Raw genomic sequence first — 17668 nt, forward strand, 5'->3', positions numbered from 1 at the left:
TTGATGTTATAATTAGCCATTATCCTTATGTTCTTCTTCTACAATTTTTAATACCTACATATCATCCTCTAATTTTCAATGGAATGCCAAATAAATGACTGTATGTACAAGAAAACAATATTACATGTACAATATGAGGGAACTGTGTAAGAATGGCTTTGTAATACAGGTAGGTAAAAAGATAGCCTGAATTTCATAGTTGTTATGCCTTCTACTTCTGCTTGAGGGCTCCATTTTCCGCTGTGCAGGTGCAACTTTTTTATCTCTTTAATCAAAAATGCTCAAGTCATGGGGAACTGATTTATTCTAATCAAACTCTGAAGATTCATGCTATTTTAAAAAATTTAGTTGAAGGCATTTATGCCTTAAGATTGGGAATTAATATGTATTTTGAATAGGATACTCCTTTCCAATTAAAGTCTCTGAGGAAAACAAATTACAATAAACTTAGAATCAAAGTAACCTAAGATGTATGGTCTTAAATGCTATCTTTATTAAGCTTTCATCCTATCTGTGCCTTTAAAAAGTGAGAATGGCTATCTCAAATAAAATTGTATCAATACTATTTTATAGATTGTCTGGAGAAATAAAAGCAACAGCATATGTAAAGTATCTAGCACAGTGCCTATCATAGACTAGGGACTGAAGAATGGTATCCATGCTGGGTGTAGGGAATAGAAAGCCAGAGATAAAAGAAATTCTGAGCTAAGAAATTCTAAGGCAGGAAATAAGTCTGTCTCATTATTGAGTGTATTATGACACCTAGCTTAGAAGACTCCAAAAATATATACTGAATAAATGGGTATATTATGTAGAAGAGAAGACATGTAAGTTATGCCACGCTATGCTATAAGAGAGACACAAATAAAAGTATGGAAGAATACTATCCTGTGTTACAGTGTCAAAGATGGAAGCTGGCTTAGAGTAGTTATTTCTCCATACATTGTATCTTGACTGTTGAGAAGGTGGTCCCTACTGATACATTAAGAGGACATGCTGGCTGTGTAGGTAATTGAATAAATCTAGTCACTTATCTGACTTGAGTGTGTATTCTTTTGTATTTAAATTACAATACTCAGATATGTGCCAATCACTGCAAGAGCTTTGACAGAATTAGTTATTTTTATCACTGTTGCCTTAGATAGTACTGAAAGAATACTTGATAAATACTCTCAATCTTTGCATAGGTATTTTCTTTCCCCAATCGAATACATTTCTACAATATATATATTTTTTAGGCTTTTGTCTTAATTTATATATCCACAATCTAATTGTTTCATATTTAATATATGTGGTACCAGAGCATATTATTATTATGACATATTATTTAACTTGCATTCAGATATATTAAGGGTGTACAACCTCTCCAGCTTTGCTTGCTTGAGGTGTTAACTAACTGGTACTTATTTCTTATTTACTAATAGAGACCACCCCTCCTCTCCAAAATTAAATCTTCTCTGGATGCCAGAGTCAGAAAACTTTATTACCAATATACTGTCATTTATTCATAATAACAAAATGTTACTATAAAAACATTTTCTTTACTATAAAAATTTTACTATTAATAACCATCAATCTGTCTCTTAAGCATAACAAACACAAATCACCTAAGGAATGAGTATTTAAGTTCATTGTACTTTAAATATGCTTTTTATCTCATGTTTTTGCAACTGCTATTATTCTAAGTCAAGTACTAAGGCACTCTGATGAATTCTTCCTCACCAACAGTCCTTTTTCAGAAGGATTATTTATGAAACTTTCCTATGTGTTTTGCAATGTCTAAAAAAATGAATTACATACCTATAGTCTAATATCTTTAATGTGGTAATGGCATGTATGTTGACTCTGGATTCACTTGGAAGTGTCATGGCAGTCTCCATAATAGAGTCACTTTGGTTAGGTCCATTATCTGGGGGGAAAAAAGTTACATAAAACCAATACTTATGCTACAAAGTCATTTAAAAATTTTTTGAAAATACATCAAAATAAAATGGTATATGTGATTTTCAGATATTATTGGTAAGAATGTCTTTAGTCCTATGCTTTATTTCCAATAACTCAAATCTGGGTTTGGATTTAATACTTAATTAATAGGAAATAAAGTTACTATAAATAATATGGCTTCAAAATCTATTAATAATTCCAACCATAAGGAAATTTAAAAGTAGAAAAGAACCTTCAGAGAATTACTACACTGATTCAAAAGAAACAACAACAAACAATCCTTCCACTTAAGCAAAATAAATGACTATGGTGATAGTTGCACATATCTGTTATTATAGCAAAAATCATTTAATTATATGGTTTAATGGGTGAATTTGAATTGTATGGTATGTGAACTATACCACAATAAAGATTTTTTATTAAAAAAAAGACTTTATTGCTCAGCTTCCCTTATATATGTGGCTATATAAGTTCTGGTATATAAGAAAAAGTGATGTATGATGTAACGGCTTAATATGAAATAATATATATTTTAATATATTAAATATCTTACTATAGTTAATCATCCTTGTACCTTAAAATGCCATAAAACACACTGTAAGAAATTTAAAAGAAGCAAAATTATACAATGTCTGCTTTCAGACAATAATGTAATTAAACTAGAAACCAGCAACAGAAAGACATCTGGGAAATCCAAAATTATGTGGAGATTAAACAACACATTTTTAAATAACACATGGCTCAAAGAAGAGATCTAAGGAGAAATTTTACAATATTTTGAACTACATGAAAATGAAAACAACTTATGAAAATTTGTTGGATGGAGCGAAAACAGTGTTTAGAGGGCAATTTATAGCACTGAATGCACATACTAGAAATGAATAAAGATCTAAAATCAATAATCCAAGCTTCCACCTTATGAAATTAGAGCAAATTTAAAAAGAGCAAATTAAATCCAAAGTACAAAGAAAATAAATAATAAGAATTAAAGAAAAAATTGATGAAATTAAAAGCAGGAAATCAATAGGAAAAAAATCAATGAAATCAAAAGCTGGTTCTAACAAAGATTGATAAAATTGATATGCCGCTAAGCCAGGCTAACTAAAAAAAAAGAGAGACAGACAGACAGACGCTAATTAGTAACATCGGAAATGAAAGAGGGAACATCACTACACATCTTATGAACTCAAAAAGGATAATAAAGAAATACTAAGAACAGCTCTATGCCCATAAATTTGAAAACCTAGAAGGAATGAACCAATTCCTTGAGAGACACAATCTAACAAAGCTCACACAAGAAATAGACAACCTGAATAAGCCTATATCTATTAAAGAAATTGAATCAATAATTAATAACCTTCCGAATGAGAAAGTACCAGGCCCAGATAGGTTCAGTGGTAAATTCTACAAAACATTTAAAGAAGAAATTAAACCAATTCTCTACAATCTCTTTCACATAGAAGCAGAGGGAATACCTAACTCATTCTACAGCATTATCCTAATACCAAAACCAAAGACACTACAAGAAAACTAGAAAGCAGTATCTCTCATGAACTCATGCAAAATCTTCAACAAAATACTAGTAAATCCAATCTGAAAAAGTATAAAAAGAATTATACACCACAACCAAGTATATCATGGTATATGACCCAGGTATGCAAAGCTAGTTCAAGGTTCAAAAATCAATTAATGTAATTCTTCACATAAACAGGCTAAAAAAGAGAAATTGTACAGTCATATCAATAGATGTATAAAAAGCATTTGATAAACTCTAACACCCACTTGTGATAAAAACACTAAGTAAACTAGGAATGGAGAGGAATTTTCTCAACTTGATAAGGACTACCTACAAACACCCTACAGGCTAACATCATACCTAATGGTGAAAAATGAAAAACTTTAAGCTTTCCCCCTTTGATCAAGGACAAGGCAAGGATGTCCCTTCTTACCACTCCTTTTCAACAGTATACTAGAAGTCCCTACTAATGCAATAGAGCAAAAGAAAATAAACAGTATACAGATTGAGAAGGAGGACATAAAGTTGTCTCTATTCACAGATGACAGAATCATCTAAACTATCTTTGTTTAGAGATGACACCATCATTTAGGTAAACCATCTGAAAGAAATGGCAAAAAATACCTCCTGAAACTAATAAGCAATTATAGTAAGATTGCAGGATACCAGATTAATATACAAAAATAAATTGTTTTCCTGCATGTTGACAATAAAAAAAGTAGAATTTAAAATTTAAAACAATACCATTTACATTAGCATCCCCCAAAATGAAATACTTAGGTATAAATCTAACAGAACATGTACAAGAACTATCTGAGGAAAAATACAAATACTGATGAATGAAATCAAAGAACAAAATAAGAGATATTCCATGTTTGTGGATAGACTCAATACTGATAAGCTGTCAGTTCTCTGATCTATAGATTCAACACAATCCCCCCCCAAATCCTATCTAGCAAGTTATGTTCTTGATATTGACAAAATGATCTTAAAGTTTATATGGAGAGACAAAAGACTAGAATAGCCAACACCATAGTGAAGGAAAAGAACAAAGTTGGAAGACTGATGTTATTAACTTCAAGACTTACTATAAAGCTACAGTAATTGAGACAGTTTGTTATTGGCAAAAGAACAGACAAAAGATCAAAGGAAAAGAACAGAGAGCCCATAAGTAGACCCCCGAAATATGGTCAACTGATTTTTGACAAATGAGCAAAGGCACTACAATGCAGCAAGGCAGTCTTTTCCACAAATGGTGCTAAAACAAGACATCCACGTGCAAAAAAAAAAAATGGCAGCTTTATTCACAATTGCCAAAACTTGGAAGCAACTGAAATGCCCTTCAGTAGGTACAGCCCGACAACAGAATATCATTCAGTATTAAGAAGAAATGATCTATTGAGCCATAAAAAGACATGGGGAATGCTTAAATGCATATTAGTAAGTGAAAGAAGCCAATCTGAAAAGGTTGCAAACTGTATAATTCCAACTATATAACATCCTGGAAATGGCAGAACTGAGACAAGAATGCCAGGGATGGAGAGGCAGATTGCAAAGGATTTTTAGGGCAGTAAAAATACTTTTTATGATATTACAATGATGAATATATCTCATTACATATATGTCGAAGTCTCAGACTGTACCCAAGAATGACCCTAAAGTAACTATGAACTTGGGGTGATTATGATGTGTCAATGTAGGTTTATCCTCAGTAAAAAAGAAAAAGAAAAAAGAGTACCATTCTGGTAAGTGATGCTGACGATGGGGGAGGCTACACATGTGGTGGGTAGAGGATATACAGGAAATCTTTGTACTTTCCTGTCAATTTTGTTGTAAACCTAAAACTACCCTAAAAAATAAAATCTTTAAAAACTCTTACTGTTCTGACATGACTTCTAACTGCTTCATATCAGAATAAACAAATTTTCTGGAGGAGAAAGCATACCTGGAGAAGAAAAAAAACTCTTTGATTGACAGGAAGTCTTAGAAATTATTTTAATTATTTAAAGGGCAAGATGGAAAATTGAAATTGCTAAAATATACAATTATCTTATTCATCTACCATAAAATGACAGGCAGTATGGTGCTAGGCTAGGTTCTACATAACCTATACAAATGTGAGCTAAAACAGTTGCTGTATTTAGCCACTAAGTTTTGGAGTGGTTTGGTGGTATATAAAGCAATACACTCATAAAACAGATTTTTTTCTTAATGCTCCAGTTTATGTAGCAGTGACATACATTAAAAAAAAAAACTGAGATATATTACAATTTTAATAAAGCTTTAAAAATTAAATTTATAGTATCATTTTCTCCTTTAGTGCATGTTCATGCTAAATTAACATACCCTGGAAAATGTGTTTTGTCTTTATTTTTGTTGGAACTTAGCAAAACTATGCATGCAGCAGATATTCAAATACCTGTTAATATACTTCCCAGCCAATAGAACCTAGCCAATAAAACTTGACTTTTATGGTATTTTTATATGATACTTTTCAAAGTCACACCACTAGGTGCTTATTGAAGTTTTGTTATATTTTCTAGTTAGTATACTTTTAACACAAATCAACGAGATTAAGAATAGAACCTTATTATTGGAAATTTAAGAATGTTTTTATAACTTCAGCATACTTATGGCCTAACATTGAATCAGAATTAGAGCCATGTATGCCCAGAACCATTGCTTCTAATTATTTATACCCAACATATATGGAAAATTATGCACTATTAACACTTACCGACCTTTCATATAATCCTTCAAAATATAAAAGAAAATAGAAAGTACCTTTAATCTTGCTTCGTAGATACTTTAAGACTTCTTGGGTTCCTTTCTGAAAAGGTAGAGAAAGACACATATTCACCGAGACATATCTTGCAGTTTTATATTTGAATTTCAAATTTAAAAACCAGAGATGATTTCTAAATATGCTTACATTTATAATTTCTCTTCGAATGGTTCTTATAGGATTTCCTTCTAGTGCCAGGAATTTCAAATGAAGTTTTCCCAATGAACAGGGCAGACTATAAAAGATTAAGATGATTTCAGGGAAAAGTTAAGGATAAGTATAATTCAACAGGAGTGGACTATAAAACTAACAAACTATGTATCATATAATAATGTCAACAAAACCAAAGTTATGTGTGCCTAGAATACTTCCTTTCCAGAGATAAATGTTGAACATCTAAAAGAAAAACTAGATTTGTTTCCAAATTGTCCTATTGTGATTGCTAAACAAGAATGTGAGCTATAACACTTGCTAAACTATACCCAGTGCTAAAAAGTAAATGTTCAAAATATAAATTTGAATAAATCAGTGATTCAAGATAATCATCCTCACTGACACTAAATGTTTTGATTTTGTCCTTCGAGCAAGTAAATAGTACAGTTGCTATGAAAGTAGAGATGTAGAAAAAAATGACAAAAAGAAAAAAATAAACTTTAACCACCCAATTCATATTTTCATGTAATAAGGAAAATCATTTCTATCTTTGGCACACACACAAAGAAATCTGTTTACATATGTAAATATTCAATCTCAAAATGTATTAAGCATCTACAATATATTCGGCATTGGTGTAGGGATATCAAGATCCTTGCCCTTAAGGAGTTCTCAATTGAAGAAAGGAAAAAGACACATATATGTCTAACAAAAATAAAATAAATAGAAATAATCTTATGTTGCTAGTGAGCATATAAAATAGTACAGCCACTTTGGAAAGTGAAGTTTTTTAAAATTAAATATATACTTACCATACAACTAAGTAATCCCACTCCTACATTATTTGCCCAGGAGAAATGAAAATAATGTCCAGACAGAATTTTCCATGAATGTTCAAGATAGCCAAAAAACTGAAAACAATCCAAACATCTGTCAACTAACTAGTGAAGAGATGAATAAATTGTGGTACAGTTGTATAATGGATTAATACTCAGAAATAAAAATGAATTAACTGCTGATACATATAATCATGAATGAACTATAAAAGCTATATGCTACATGAAAGCAGACAGACACTAAAACTATATACTGTGTGATTCCATGTATGATATTCTGAAAAAGGTACACCTACAATGACAAAGCATATCAGTGATTGCTAGAGGTTGGGAGTACGAAAAAGGGACTAACTGAAAGGGTATGAGAAAACTTTAGGGAGACATAAATGTTCTATGTGACTGTGACAATGGCCACACAAACATATATATTTGTTCAAAAACCATCAAATTGTATGCTAAAATTGATAAATTTTATTGTATGTAAAGTATATATCAACAAATGAATATAAAATATATATGTAATAAGGCTGTTAAACAAGTACAGTTGCTATGAAAGTAGAGATGTAGAAATTAGCAAGGAGGCAAGGGAGAGAAAGAAGTAGCAAAGCCTAAAAAGAGAAATGGGATTCCATCAGGTAGTGAGGCAGAAAAGGGGTATTTTATGATAAAGGAACGAAAACAAAGAAAAAGTCAGTACATTTATAATTCAATGTAGTCAGAAAACAGAATGATAAAGAGCGAATAAAGTCTGACTATGAGATGCCCTTGAATTTTATGCTAAAGACTGGACTTTATTTTGCAAAAGTTGTTCCCAAATTACTGGAAAACCAGCAGCAACCAAATCTCCTAGGATTTGTTTAAAACAAAAAACAAAACAATTCTACAATCCCATTATTAGAGATTCTGATTCATTGGTGCCTCAGAATCTGTAGAGCAGTCCCCCTTCCCCTCGATTTCACTTCCTGAGTTTTTAGTTACCCGTGGTCAACTGTGGTCCAAAAATATTAAATCGAAATTTCCAGAAATAAACGGTTCATAAGTTTTAAATTTTGCATTGTACTGAGTAGCATGATGAAATCTCACGCAGTCCAGCAAATCCTGTCCTAGACTTGAGTCACACCTTTGTCCAGAGTATCCACACTGAATACGCTACCCACTCATTAGTCACTTAGTAGTCGTCTCGGTTATCAACTCAACTGTCAGAGGATCACAGTGCTTGTGTTTAAGCAATCCTTATTTAATAATGGCCCCAAAGCCATTCATATAATTTTTATTATAGTAATATTGTTCTGTTTTATTATAGATGTCGTTAATCTCTTACTGTACCTAATTTACAAATTAAACTTTATCATAAGTATGTATATATAGGAAAAAACAGTATATATAGGGTTTAGTACTATCTGTTACATGAGATTCTGGAGAGGTATAAAATGAATAGAATTGTCTAATAGTAGAAAGTATGGGGTTAAAAGAAGGAAAGAAACTAATATATATTAAGTGCCATTATGTTCTAGGCCCTGTGATACATGTACCCTCTATATCCAAAGCTCTGGAGAAAGAGGAACATATATATCAGAAATATTGGTACTAATTACTTTATTTAATATTATTTATCATAGTTTTTGTTTAAAATATTTGCTTTTTTCCAAACACAAAACCTCAGACATCTAACTGGTGTATAATCCTAGGTAAGTCTTATTTTTTTTATATCTATATATAAAATAATTCCATTTCTAAATATTATGGTTCTATAACATTTTATGATTCTTTCTTCACTACCCTCCTCCCCATCTCCAACACAGACAATCAAATGCTAAGTACTACTTATTCTAACTCATTACAACTTTCACATCTTTCCTCTTTTTTCCATTCTTATCGTCACCACAGTTCAGGTCCTTATTACATGGGAAATCTACAAAGCTGTCAACACAGTGAATTGGATATAGCAAATGCTCCTTAGTGCTAAATGTTATTAGACTAACCTAATAGAGTTTATTTAGATTTCTCACCTACAAAATCACTTCTATCCAATGTATCAAACCCACTATCACCAATTTATTTTTTAATGAGATTAAAATCAAATTGGTTCAGTTCTTAATCTTTCAGTAGCTCCCCACCTCTTAACCAATGGAAACTGACACTTCACAGGCATTTCAAGGTCCTCTTCCATATGGCCTCAACTTATCTTTCAAGGCTTAAATTCTCACCATCCCCTACATGCACTCTTTTTACCAGCTCAACTTAATTCCTTGCTGTTCTCTAAATACATCCTTAAAAATTTTCTGAATTTTCAAAGTTTTTTTTTTGTGCAGTTTCCACCTGACAAGTGAATCATTCCAACCATCTTACATGCACACTTGAGAATTACAGTCATCCTTAAAGATCACGTGGTGGGACTAGAGTGAAGCATGACCCTGAAACTCAGTGTGTTCTTAAATTTTGCAATCTAGGCAATTAACTTGCCTCACCCTAGTCCCAGTCTTAAAGATCATCTAAAAGTGTTACTTCTTCCACAAAGTCTGCCCTGATTCCTCTCAAATTGTGATTCCTATATCTCCTTTAAGCCCCCAAAGCATTTTATATCTCTCCATGGCTTTGCATTCATTTAACAAATTCAACAAATATTTATCAGGCACCTTCTCTGTATCCAGGCACTAATCTAGGAGTTAGAGACAGAGCAGTGAACAAAACAGATAAAAATGCAGCCTTCTGGAAGTTTACTAGTAGGTTTAGAGTAACTTGTTAAATGCATCTGATTCTATTAGCATATTAAACTTGCTGCCAAGGACAGAATCTAATTATACTTTGTAGATCTGCACATGATATCTGCTCAACAAATATTTATTTAATTTAATTTAGAAAAAAGATCGCTACATGATTTTTACAAATATTTTAACTTGTGAATTATAATAACTAAATACAGACATGATTTCTTATTCATCTGACCTTTAAACTTACCTACTAATATCATTGTTGCTTAGGTCAAGCCTTTCCAATGATTGTAATAGTGTAATTTCTTCTGGAACAGATTTTAACTTGTTATCCCGCAGGTCTAGCACAAGGATAGAAGTCAGATGCTTAAGATGTTCTGCCTCTAACATTTCAATCTGGTTTTCACCTACATGTAATTCCTATAAAACCAAAGATCAATCATGTATATTTTTGTATTAAATTTTATACTGGATAATGAAAATCAAATCAAAATCTTAATTTGAAATCATTGAAGAACACATGGAAAAAACTTAACTTTCTAATGACTAAAGTGCTTAAGTTTTCAATTAAGCCATCTATAGCTAAAGAAAAAAGGTTATAAAAAATTTTTCAAGAATTTTCTGGTAATTTAAAAATAAAGGTTTAACCTGGCAGAAAGTTCAAAGTTCATAAAACCGAAGCAGAGAACTGATTTAGTAGTTACATTTATAGAATTACAAATCCAAGATTATACTGATGAAAGATTAAAGTTTTAAAACAAATCAATAAGTTTAAAAAGTTATTTATATTATAATCAGTTTGTTATTCCACATTTTCACTAGTGATTATTATATATGCTGATTTCCCAATAATAGAACCTATAATCAGACAAATAATCTTATAAATAACTTTTTCAGTTCCTTTTAGCACTGTCACCATTCTGTTTTAAAAAATTATTTTTAACACTAATGCATAAAAGTATACATAAAAGTAAGCAAAGCGTGGTGAATTTAAAAGACAAAGTTAATGCTAAATACTTAAAACTAAAAGTAATTAACTTTAAACACACCTGATTATGACCAGGTAAACTTGAAAGGTGGCAACTTATAGAATTAGATACATATTCCTTTTTAGTATTCTCCTATTTCAGGTTTCCTACAGTATGGCCCCAACCTACTGTGTGAGCATCATCGTCTATTACTTCTCTAGTTATAAAATACTCACCAGATGAAATGGACAAATTTCATTTTTTTAAGTTGATTATTTCTTTTTTAAAAAATCTGCTACTAACAATACCATTAATGTATTTAGTAATATTAAAATTCTGAAAAATATTAATATAGGAAAAACATAGCACTTATTACTAATATATATTTTCAATGTAATACAAGATTTAAAATTTCATTTTTGTAATTAACTTTTGGAAAATACACAGTTATTTAATAATCAACTAAATAGTACCTTTAATAATTTACAAGAAGGAAATTCTGGTAAAAACCGTAATTTATTCCTCCGCAAATAAAGCAATTCTAGTGATTCCATGCCAGCCAATTCAGGAGGTATAGTTTCCAACAGATTTGAATTACAATCCAAATGCTTTAATCCTGTAACATATATTTAGTGAAAAACAAAAATACTTTAATAGAGAAAAAAAATACTGGTGTATAATTGTATATACATTCAAAGAATGTATATATAATCGTGAGAACTTATGAAGCTGTGCTGTTTTATACTGCTATAATAATCAAGAACCTTGAATACAACTGAATTAAATAAATGTAAACTAAAATTTTTTTTTTTATATATTTCACTATAATTAAAGAGAATTAATATTAAAGTTACCGTTTAGTAATAGTCCAGGTCATTTTTGTAACATTTAAAAAACAAAGTGCTTTACTACTCTGTTAAAGTACTCTAAAATGTATAAATTATACACTATGAGATTATTATTTCCCTCTATAATTGTACATTTTTAAAAAGAAAAAGCTTAAGGCAGTTAGACATACAAATAGGCATGCATATTAGTTGTATAAATGGATCTCAAGTAGCTTAGACATATCTCTATTTAAAACAGACAAGTTAACTTTCTGTCAAAAAGCCTTGAATTTTTATGTGTTCCCTCCTTTTTTTCATCCATCCATACTGCCTCTCTCACTGTCTTCTTTCCTTCCTTTCTTCTTCTATTTTTTCTTTTTTAAATTACATGCTTTCTCTAACACCTTAGCTAATACTCTTGACAAAAATATTCTAACTTGCAGAACATTTCTCTAAATTTCTCTCTTACTTCCTGGATCTTTCTTTCTTAAAAGGCAGAACAGAAAACAGAATTGGAAGAAAAGTAAAGGTCTTCCTTCCCTTAAGACTTCAATAAGCAATTTTCTACCTAATCCATAATACAGATTCTTTCACTTATGATGGCCACTATTTTCCACAATTTACTCTCAACCCTCTAGTCTGAGTAGGCTATATGCATTTTACAACTTTTCTCCTGTACTTTGAACCTGTCAATTTTAATATAATTCAAGACTGAGTTCATAGAACATCTTAGCTTAGTCTGCTGCTTTCAGTGTTTAAAGGAGATAACTGCTTTCCAAAACAAATCTAACAGTACTACTTTCAACTAATAATATAATAATTTATGTATTATTTGGTGAGAGCATTAAGAAAAAATGTCATAATCTGATCCACCACAAATCCAGTAAATTCTATAAAGAAAAACTTGTTTTAAAGTTAGAGACTGTAGTTTTCACAATTGTTTGAATCTAAGAGCACTGACAGAGAATATAAGCAGTATGTAGTGGAAAGAACAATAAGGATTGAATAAAAGGTTTCAAGCCCTGGCTCTACAATTTCCAATATAATTTCTAAGCCTAGGTTTATGAATCTTTAAAATGTAAGTAATACGCATCTCACTTAACTTATAGAAATGTTGTGAAGGCAAGACTGTATATGTAAAAGCATTCTGAGTTACAAAGAACCATACAAATGTTAGATATTGTTCTTAGGATCCAGTCCTAAATAACAACTAAATGTCCTACTGGAGATAGCTTAAAAATATCATTGTCGTGGCTGAAGAACAGAAAGTATGTGATCATTAATTATATAATATACTAGAAAAATTGCTGTAAATTCAAAATATTTCTCTATTGGTTTTTCTATCTGTTCCTATATCTCAAGATATTTCCACTCGATTTATGAAAAAAAAATCCATGCTTCTTATTATACTCACTCCAGATACCATATTTTATCTTTAACTCTACTTCCTAATAGCTTTATTGAAAAATGGCAAAGAGAAGCAAGCACTCAACGACTGGTATCACAAGTAAAGGCTCTCCTAAAATGTAATTCGATTTATGGCAGGTTTAACTTATGCATTCTTATTACAAATGACATATAGCTATTACTCTAAAGAAAAACAGCACAATTTTACAAATTCATCACAAAATGATCTATAATCAACTGTACAAAATCACTTCTACGACTTATTCCACAAAAGGGAGGTTAAAAAAAAAAATGAAGAGGGCTTATGTATGATTAGCAAAAAAGGTAAGGTAAATAGTCTACAGCTGACACACAGTGTGGTCATCAACCAAGAAGTAATAATAGTTTGCTTTTAAACAAAAAAGTCATAATGATTTCAGACTCTAAATAAGAATTCTACAATGATTAAGTATATTTATTTAAAGGTACTAAAATGTACCTTAAATATTTTTATCCCTTAATATTAGTTCTACTGGACTTCAAAAACCTCAAGACTAGTTGCTACTGTTGGCATTTACCACCATAAAACCTATTATTTTACTTCTCTGTAACTAACTGTATTAAAATTTACTTTTCTAAATGTGAGTTGCATCAACTTAAAATTTATGTATTTTTAAAACAAAGAAGATTTACTTTTCATTCCACTTATTTCTGCCGGCAAACTCTTCAGTTGATTACTGGAAAGATTGAGTCGCACCAGACTGGATAAAGAAAAACTAGCAGGAATAGTTGTAAGGCGATTGTTTGAAAGATCCTTTAAAAATAGAAAGATAAAATGAAGAAATGAATGAGTAAATTAAGTAAATTATCTCTAAAGTGTATTTCAGAATTTTGTAGGAATCGAAACATTAAAAAAACTATTTCAGAGGTAATGTTTTGTAACCCTCATTCACTGATTTCACAAATCATCATTCATTACCTCCAAATTGTGTGGGCCTATTATGTGTCCAATAATACAGCAGAGAGAAATTACAATGAATTCTGACTTCAGAATTATTTTACATAAAGGTTTCTAGTCATATTGCCGTGCTATATAAAGCCTCCTGTTTTCAATTAAAAAAATCAATTTCTTTATCCAATGTATATTGAGTATCTATAATAAACTGGGGAAACTGTATGGGTAAACTAATATTATGAAACACATCTTTGCAAGAAAAAAAATTATTGAAAGAAAAAAATAAACCTGACAAAGTGGCTGTTTTAATTTGAGGAAAAATTATTCCCTCTTGTTTCTTCTGTTAACCTAAGTAAGTCTGCTTTGACTAAGTCCAGAAGTCTATTCCACTCTATTTTGTATTCATTCAAGCTTGCCTAATTAGTCTCTATATCACGATGCTTCTTTAAGTCATTGTTTCTGTTTTTTCTTTAAACAGTTATGAGAGGAATTTTTTTTGAAACTCCCTTGAAAAGACAATGGTATAAATCAGATAATTCTTATGACATCCAAATTCGGTTAAGTACTCTACTAGCTATCAGCAAACTGTTAGGTAGGGCCAGTGGCAACAATAAGAAAGAAATAACAAAGGAACTGTTCTCTGAAGACTTTCAATTAGTCTAAGATTAAACAATTACATTCTGTAACTCCAAGAAGATAGATAAAGGTAAAAATGCTGGCTCAGCATTTAAAAAAAATATGTGTACATATATACATATGTACTGTATTTATTATTTTAACATAAAATAACATATTTTCATATCTACAACATAGAATATAATAATCTACAAATCAATACTCTCAGCTCTAAGAGTTCACAGATTACTAATAAATAAATATGGTGTAATATCAAAAGTTACTGATCACTAGATGAAATGTAGTATTCTAGATTGGATCCCGAGACAAAAAAAAAGGACATTAGTGGAAAAGGTGGGAAAATTTTAATAAAATCTGTAGTTTAGTTAGTAATATTGTACCAATGTTAATTTCTTAATTTTTACAATTGTCCCATAGTTATGTAAAATGTTAACATTAGGAAAGCTGGGTGAAGGGAAGATGAGAACTCTCTGTATTACCTTTACATTTCTAAAACCTAAAATTGTTCCAATAAAAATTAAAATTAAAAGTTTCTAACAGAGAAGATATTAATTCACAAAATCTTGACATTTTTAAAGAACCCAAATCAACAGAATTACTAATAAAGTTAAACATTTCATTATTACAGTTAATAATTAAATTAGATATAAAATAGAAGTACATTACATATAAATTAATATTTATGCTGTCATTTCTTCAATATTTATTTAGTAGCATTATGTTAAACAGTTTTTATATAACTAAGAATATATTAGCATATATTATTACAGATGCTTATTCTTTTAATATAATATACTGTTTTAATATATTGTTGCTCACATTATCGTTTATTTGATACTGAGTCCTTAAACAATTCCCAGCTGAAACATCCTTTCATTATGCTACTTGGAACCAGGGAACCTATAAAAGATGAAACAACTGGGAACTGCTGTAGTCTATTAGAAGGTTTCCTTTCTATTCTAAATAGACTCTTTAAAAAAAAATTTAATTGCTGTCTTTTACCACAAAATCTGACGGCTTCCTCCTTTTTTGTCATTCATTTTATTTACCTATGACTTTTATTTTCCAAACCTTATTTCCAATATGATCAGACTGGAAGACAGAAATAATGAAAGAATGACTGAAGAAAGCATATATTTTAATTTCAACATTAGAGCAGATAGGGAAATATCAAGGAGGATGTATTTACAAAAAAAAAAAAGAGTAAAAGAAATAATTTTTCCTTTAATGAAAAATAAAGGTTAAAATGACATAAATACATTTATTAAAACATGTAATAGTGAAAAGAACAAGAACATAATATAACTATGTGGAGTAGAGATTATATATTGGAACATCTGATCTAATACAGTTTAAGTCTTTCAGATAGGATACCTTACAGTGGAATTTTACTCCTTCAGTGGTAAAGCAGAAAAAAAAGGGAAACACCTTGATGTCAAACTGACTTATGTTAAAATCCTGAATTCTTTACTTATTAGTTGAATGATTTCTGATAAGTTACTTCTTTTTCATAAGCCAAGTTTCTTATCTGCATTAGGGGATAAAACTATCTACTTTGCCATATGCAAAGCACACAATACCTATTGTTTTTATAGTACTTAATATGATTTAAATAATATTTATACTGCTTTATAGTTATCTCTAAGAGGTGATGCAGATGTAATAAAAATTTTGAAAAACAACAAAAAAAGGCAGATCTTAAAGGGATTATCTAGGTACCGAGGGGACACTCAGAGGAGAGAGGGCTATAGGGCCTATAGGGAGGAAGTGAAATATAGAAAATGGAATTGATATCCTCTAAAGACACCTTTCTTCTATTTTGCTAAGCCATAAAAGCCTCAGAATAACAAAGTTATCTTCATCACCCCTCTCTTAAACTCTATTCCTAAATTAAAACCTAAGATAATTTCATAAGAAAACAAAGGAAAAACAAATTTACAATGACTAATTTAGAAATCTAATTAAAATGCATAGTTTCTGATAATTTAGTTACATAATCACCAGTCCAAGTTCACATGATTTCAATTATACATCCAAATTCTGATGAAAATATCCCACCAACCTCAAATTACATAACAAGTGGAAAACCACAACTTACCAAATCTTCTAAATTGAAAAGTTGTTCAAATCCCTCTGGTATGCAAGTTAGTTCATTATGCTGGAGATAGAGACCCTTTAGGTTTCTTAGATTTGTAATTTCTTCAGGGAGTATTTTCAGTTTGTTATGGCTATTAATAAAATAAATGCTGAGTAATTTGGTGACAACTTATTAAATGCTTATAAAGGCATTTTTTTTACTAACTACATGGACTCATTAAAATATGAAATATGCTTACTAATTTTAAATATTTATCTAACTTCATATCCTAAAAGTATACACACACGTTAAAATAGGAATCTAAAGTTACTGAATTGAGGGTCTCAAAGAAAAACAATAAATAAAAGTTTTCAAACAAATAATTTGTGAACTTTTGATTGTTTTCTTATAATCAACTCTTGATTTTACATGTAATGTGAAAACTCAGATACTATATCTGAACTTTAGAATTTTGACAAAGATGTGCACACATACATTACAAAAGGAGTGACATCTATGAGGATTATGTTTTAAACTCAGCACTCAAGATAAAAATAGTTATTTCTGTCTAAGGGCCGAGTATGTCAATTTGAAAATAATACGAAACTCCACTCTTCTTTGTACTTAGTCTTAACTTTTGGCTCAGTCTTTCTATATAGTCAACATATTGGTTTAAGAGAAGTCTCAAGTCACTAAGGATGACACACGCTCTGATAATTAAGAGATGAGTTATCCTGTTCCTAGATTTATCACTTAGGAATTCCACTCTATTTTCATGCCATATACAATTACTTAACAAATAGCAGGGAAATGGGAAATATAATGGGGTAACAATAACTTTAAGTTGTATTAAAATAAAACTAGTTAAAACTAA

General features: G+C 30.3%; 1 protein-coding gene across 2 annotated transcripts in view; it reads right to left on the bottom strand.

The window, feature by feature from the left end:
• LRRC40 (leucine rich repeat containing 40) overlaps window positions 1–17668 on the bottom strand; it is a 41627-nt gene that overhangs the window by 11696 nt on the left and 12263 nt on the right. The window contains exons 4-10 of one of the 2 annotated variants that reach the window (XM_039838562.1): window positions 16816–16945; window positions 13820–13940; window positions 11387–11529; window positions 10193–10365; window positions 6393–6480; window positions 6245–6290; window positions 1801–1909 (exon numbers count right to left, since the gene is read on the bottom strand). In XM_039838562.1, the coding sequence (XP_039694496.1) occupies window positions 1801–1909; window positions 6245–6290; window positions 6393–6480; window positions 10193–10365; window positions 11387–11529; window positions 13820–13940; window positions 16816–16945 (810 nt within the window). Of the gene's footprint in view, window positions 1–1800; window positions 1910–6244; window positions 6291–6392; window positions 6481–10192; window positions 10366–11386; window positions 11539–13819; window positions 13941–16815; window positions 16946–17668 lie in introns of both variants that reach the window. The other variant, XM_039838561.1, reaches the window with a different exon arrangement.

The sequence above is a fragment of the Pteropus medius genome, unplaced genomic scaffold, assembly GCF_902729225.1.
Source record: "Pteropus medius unplaced genomic scaffold, Ma_sr-lr_union100, whole genome shotgun sequence".
In the NCBI taxonomy this organism is placed as follows: domain Eukaryota; kingdom Metazoa; phylum Chordata; class Mammalia; order Chiroptera; family Pteropodidae; genus Pteropus; species Pteropus medius.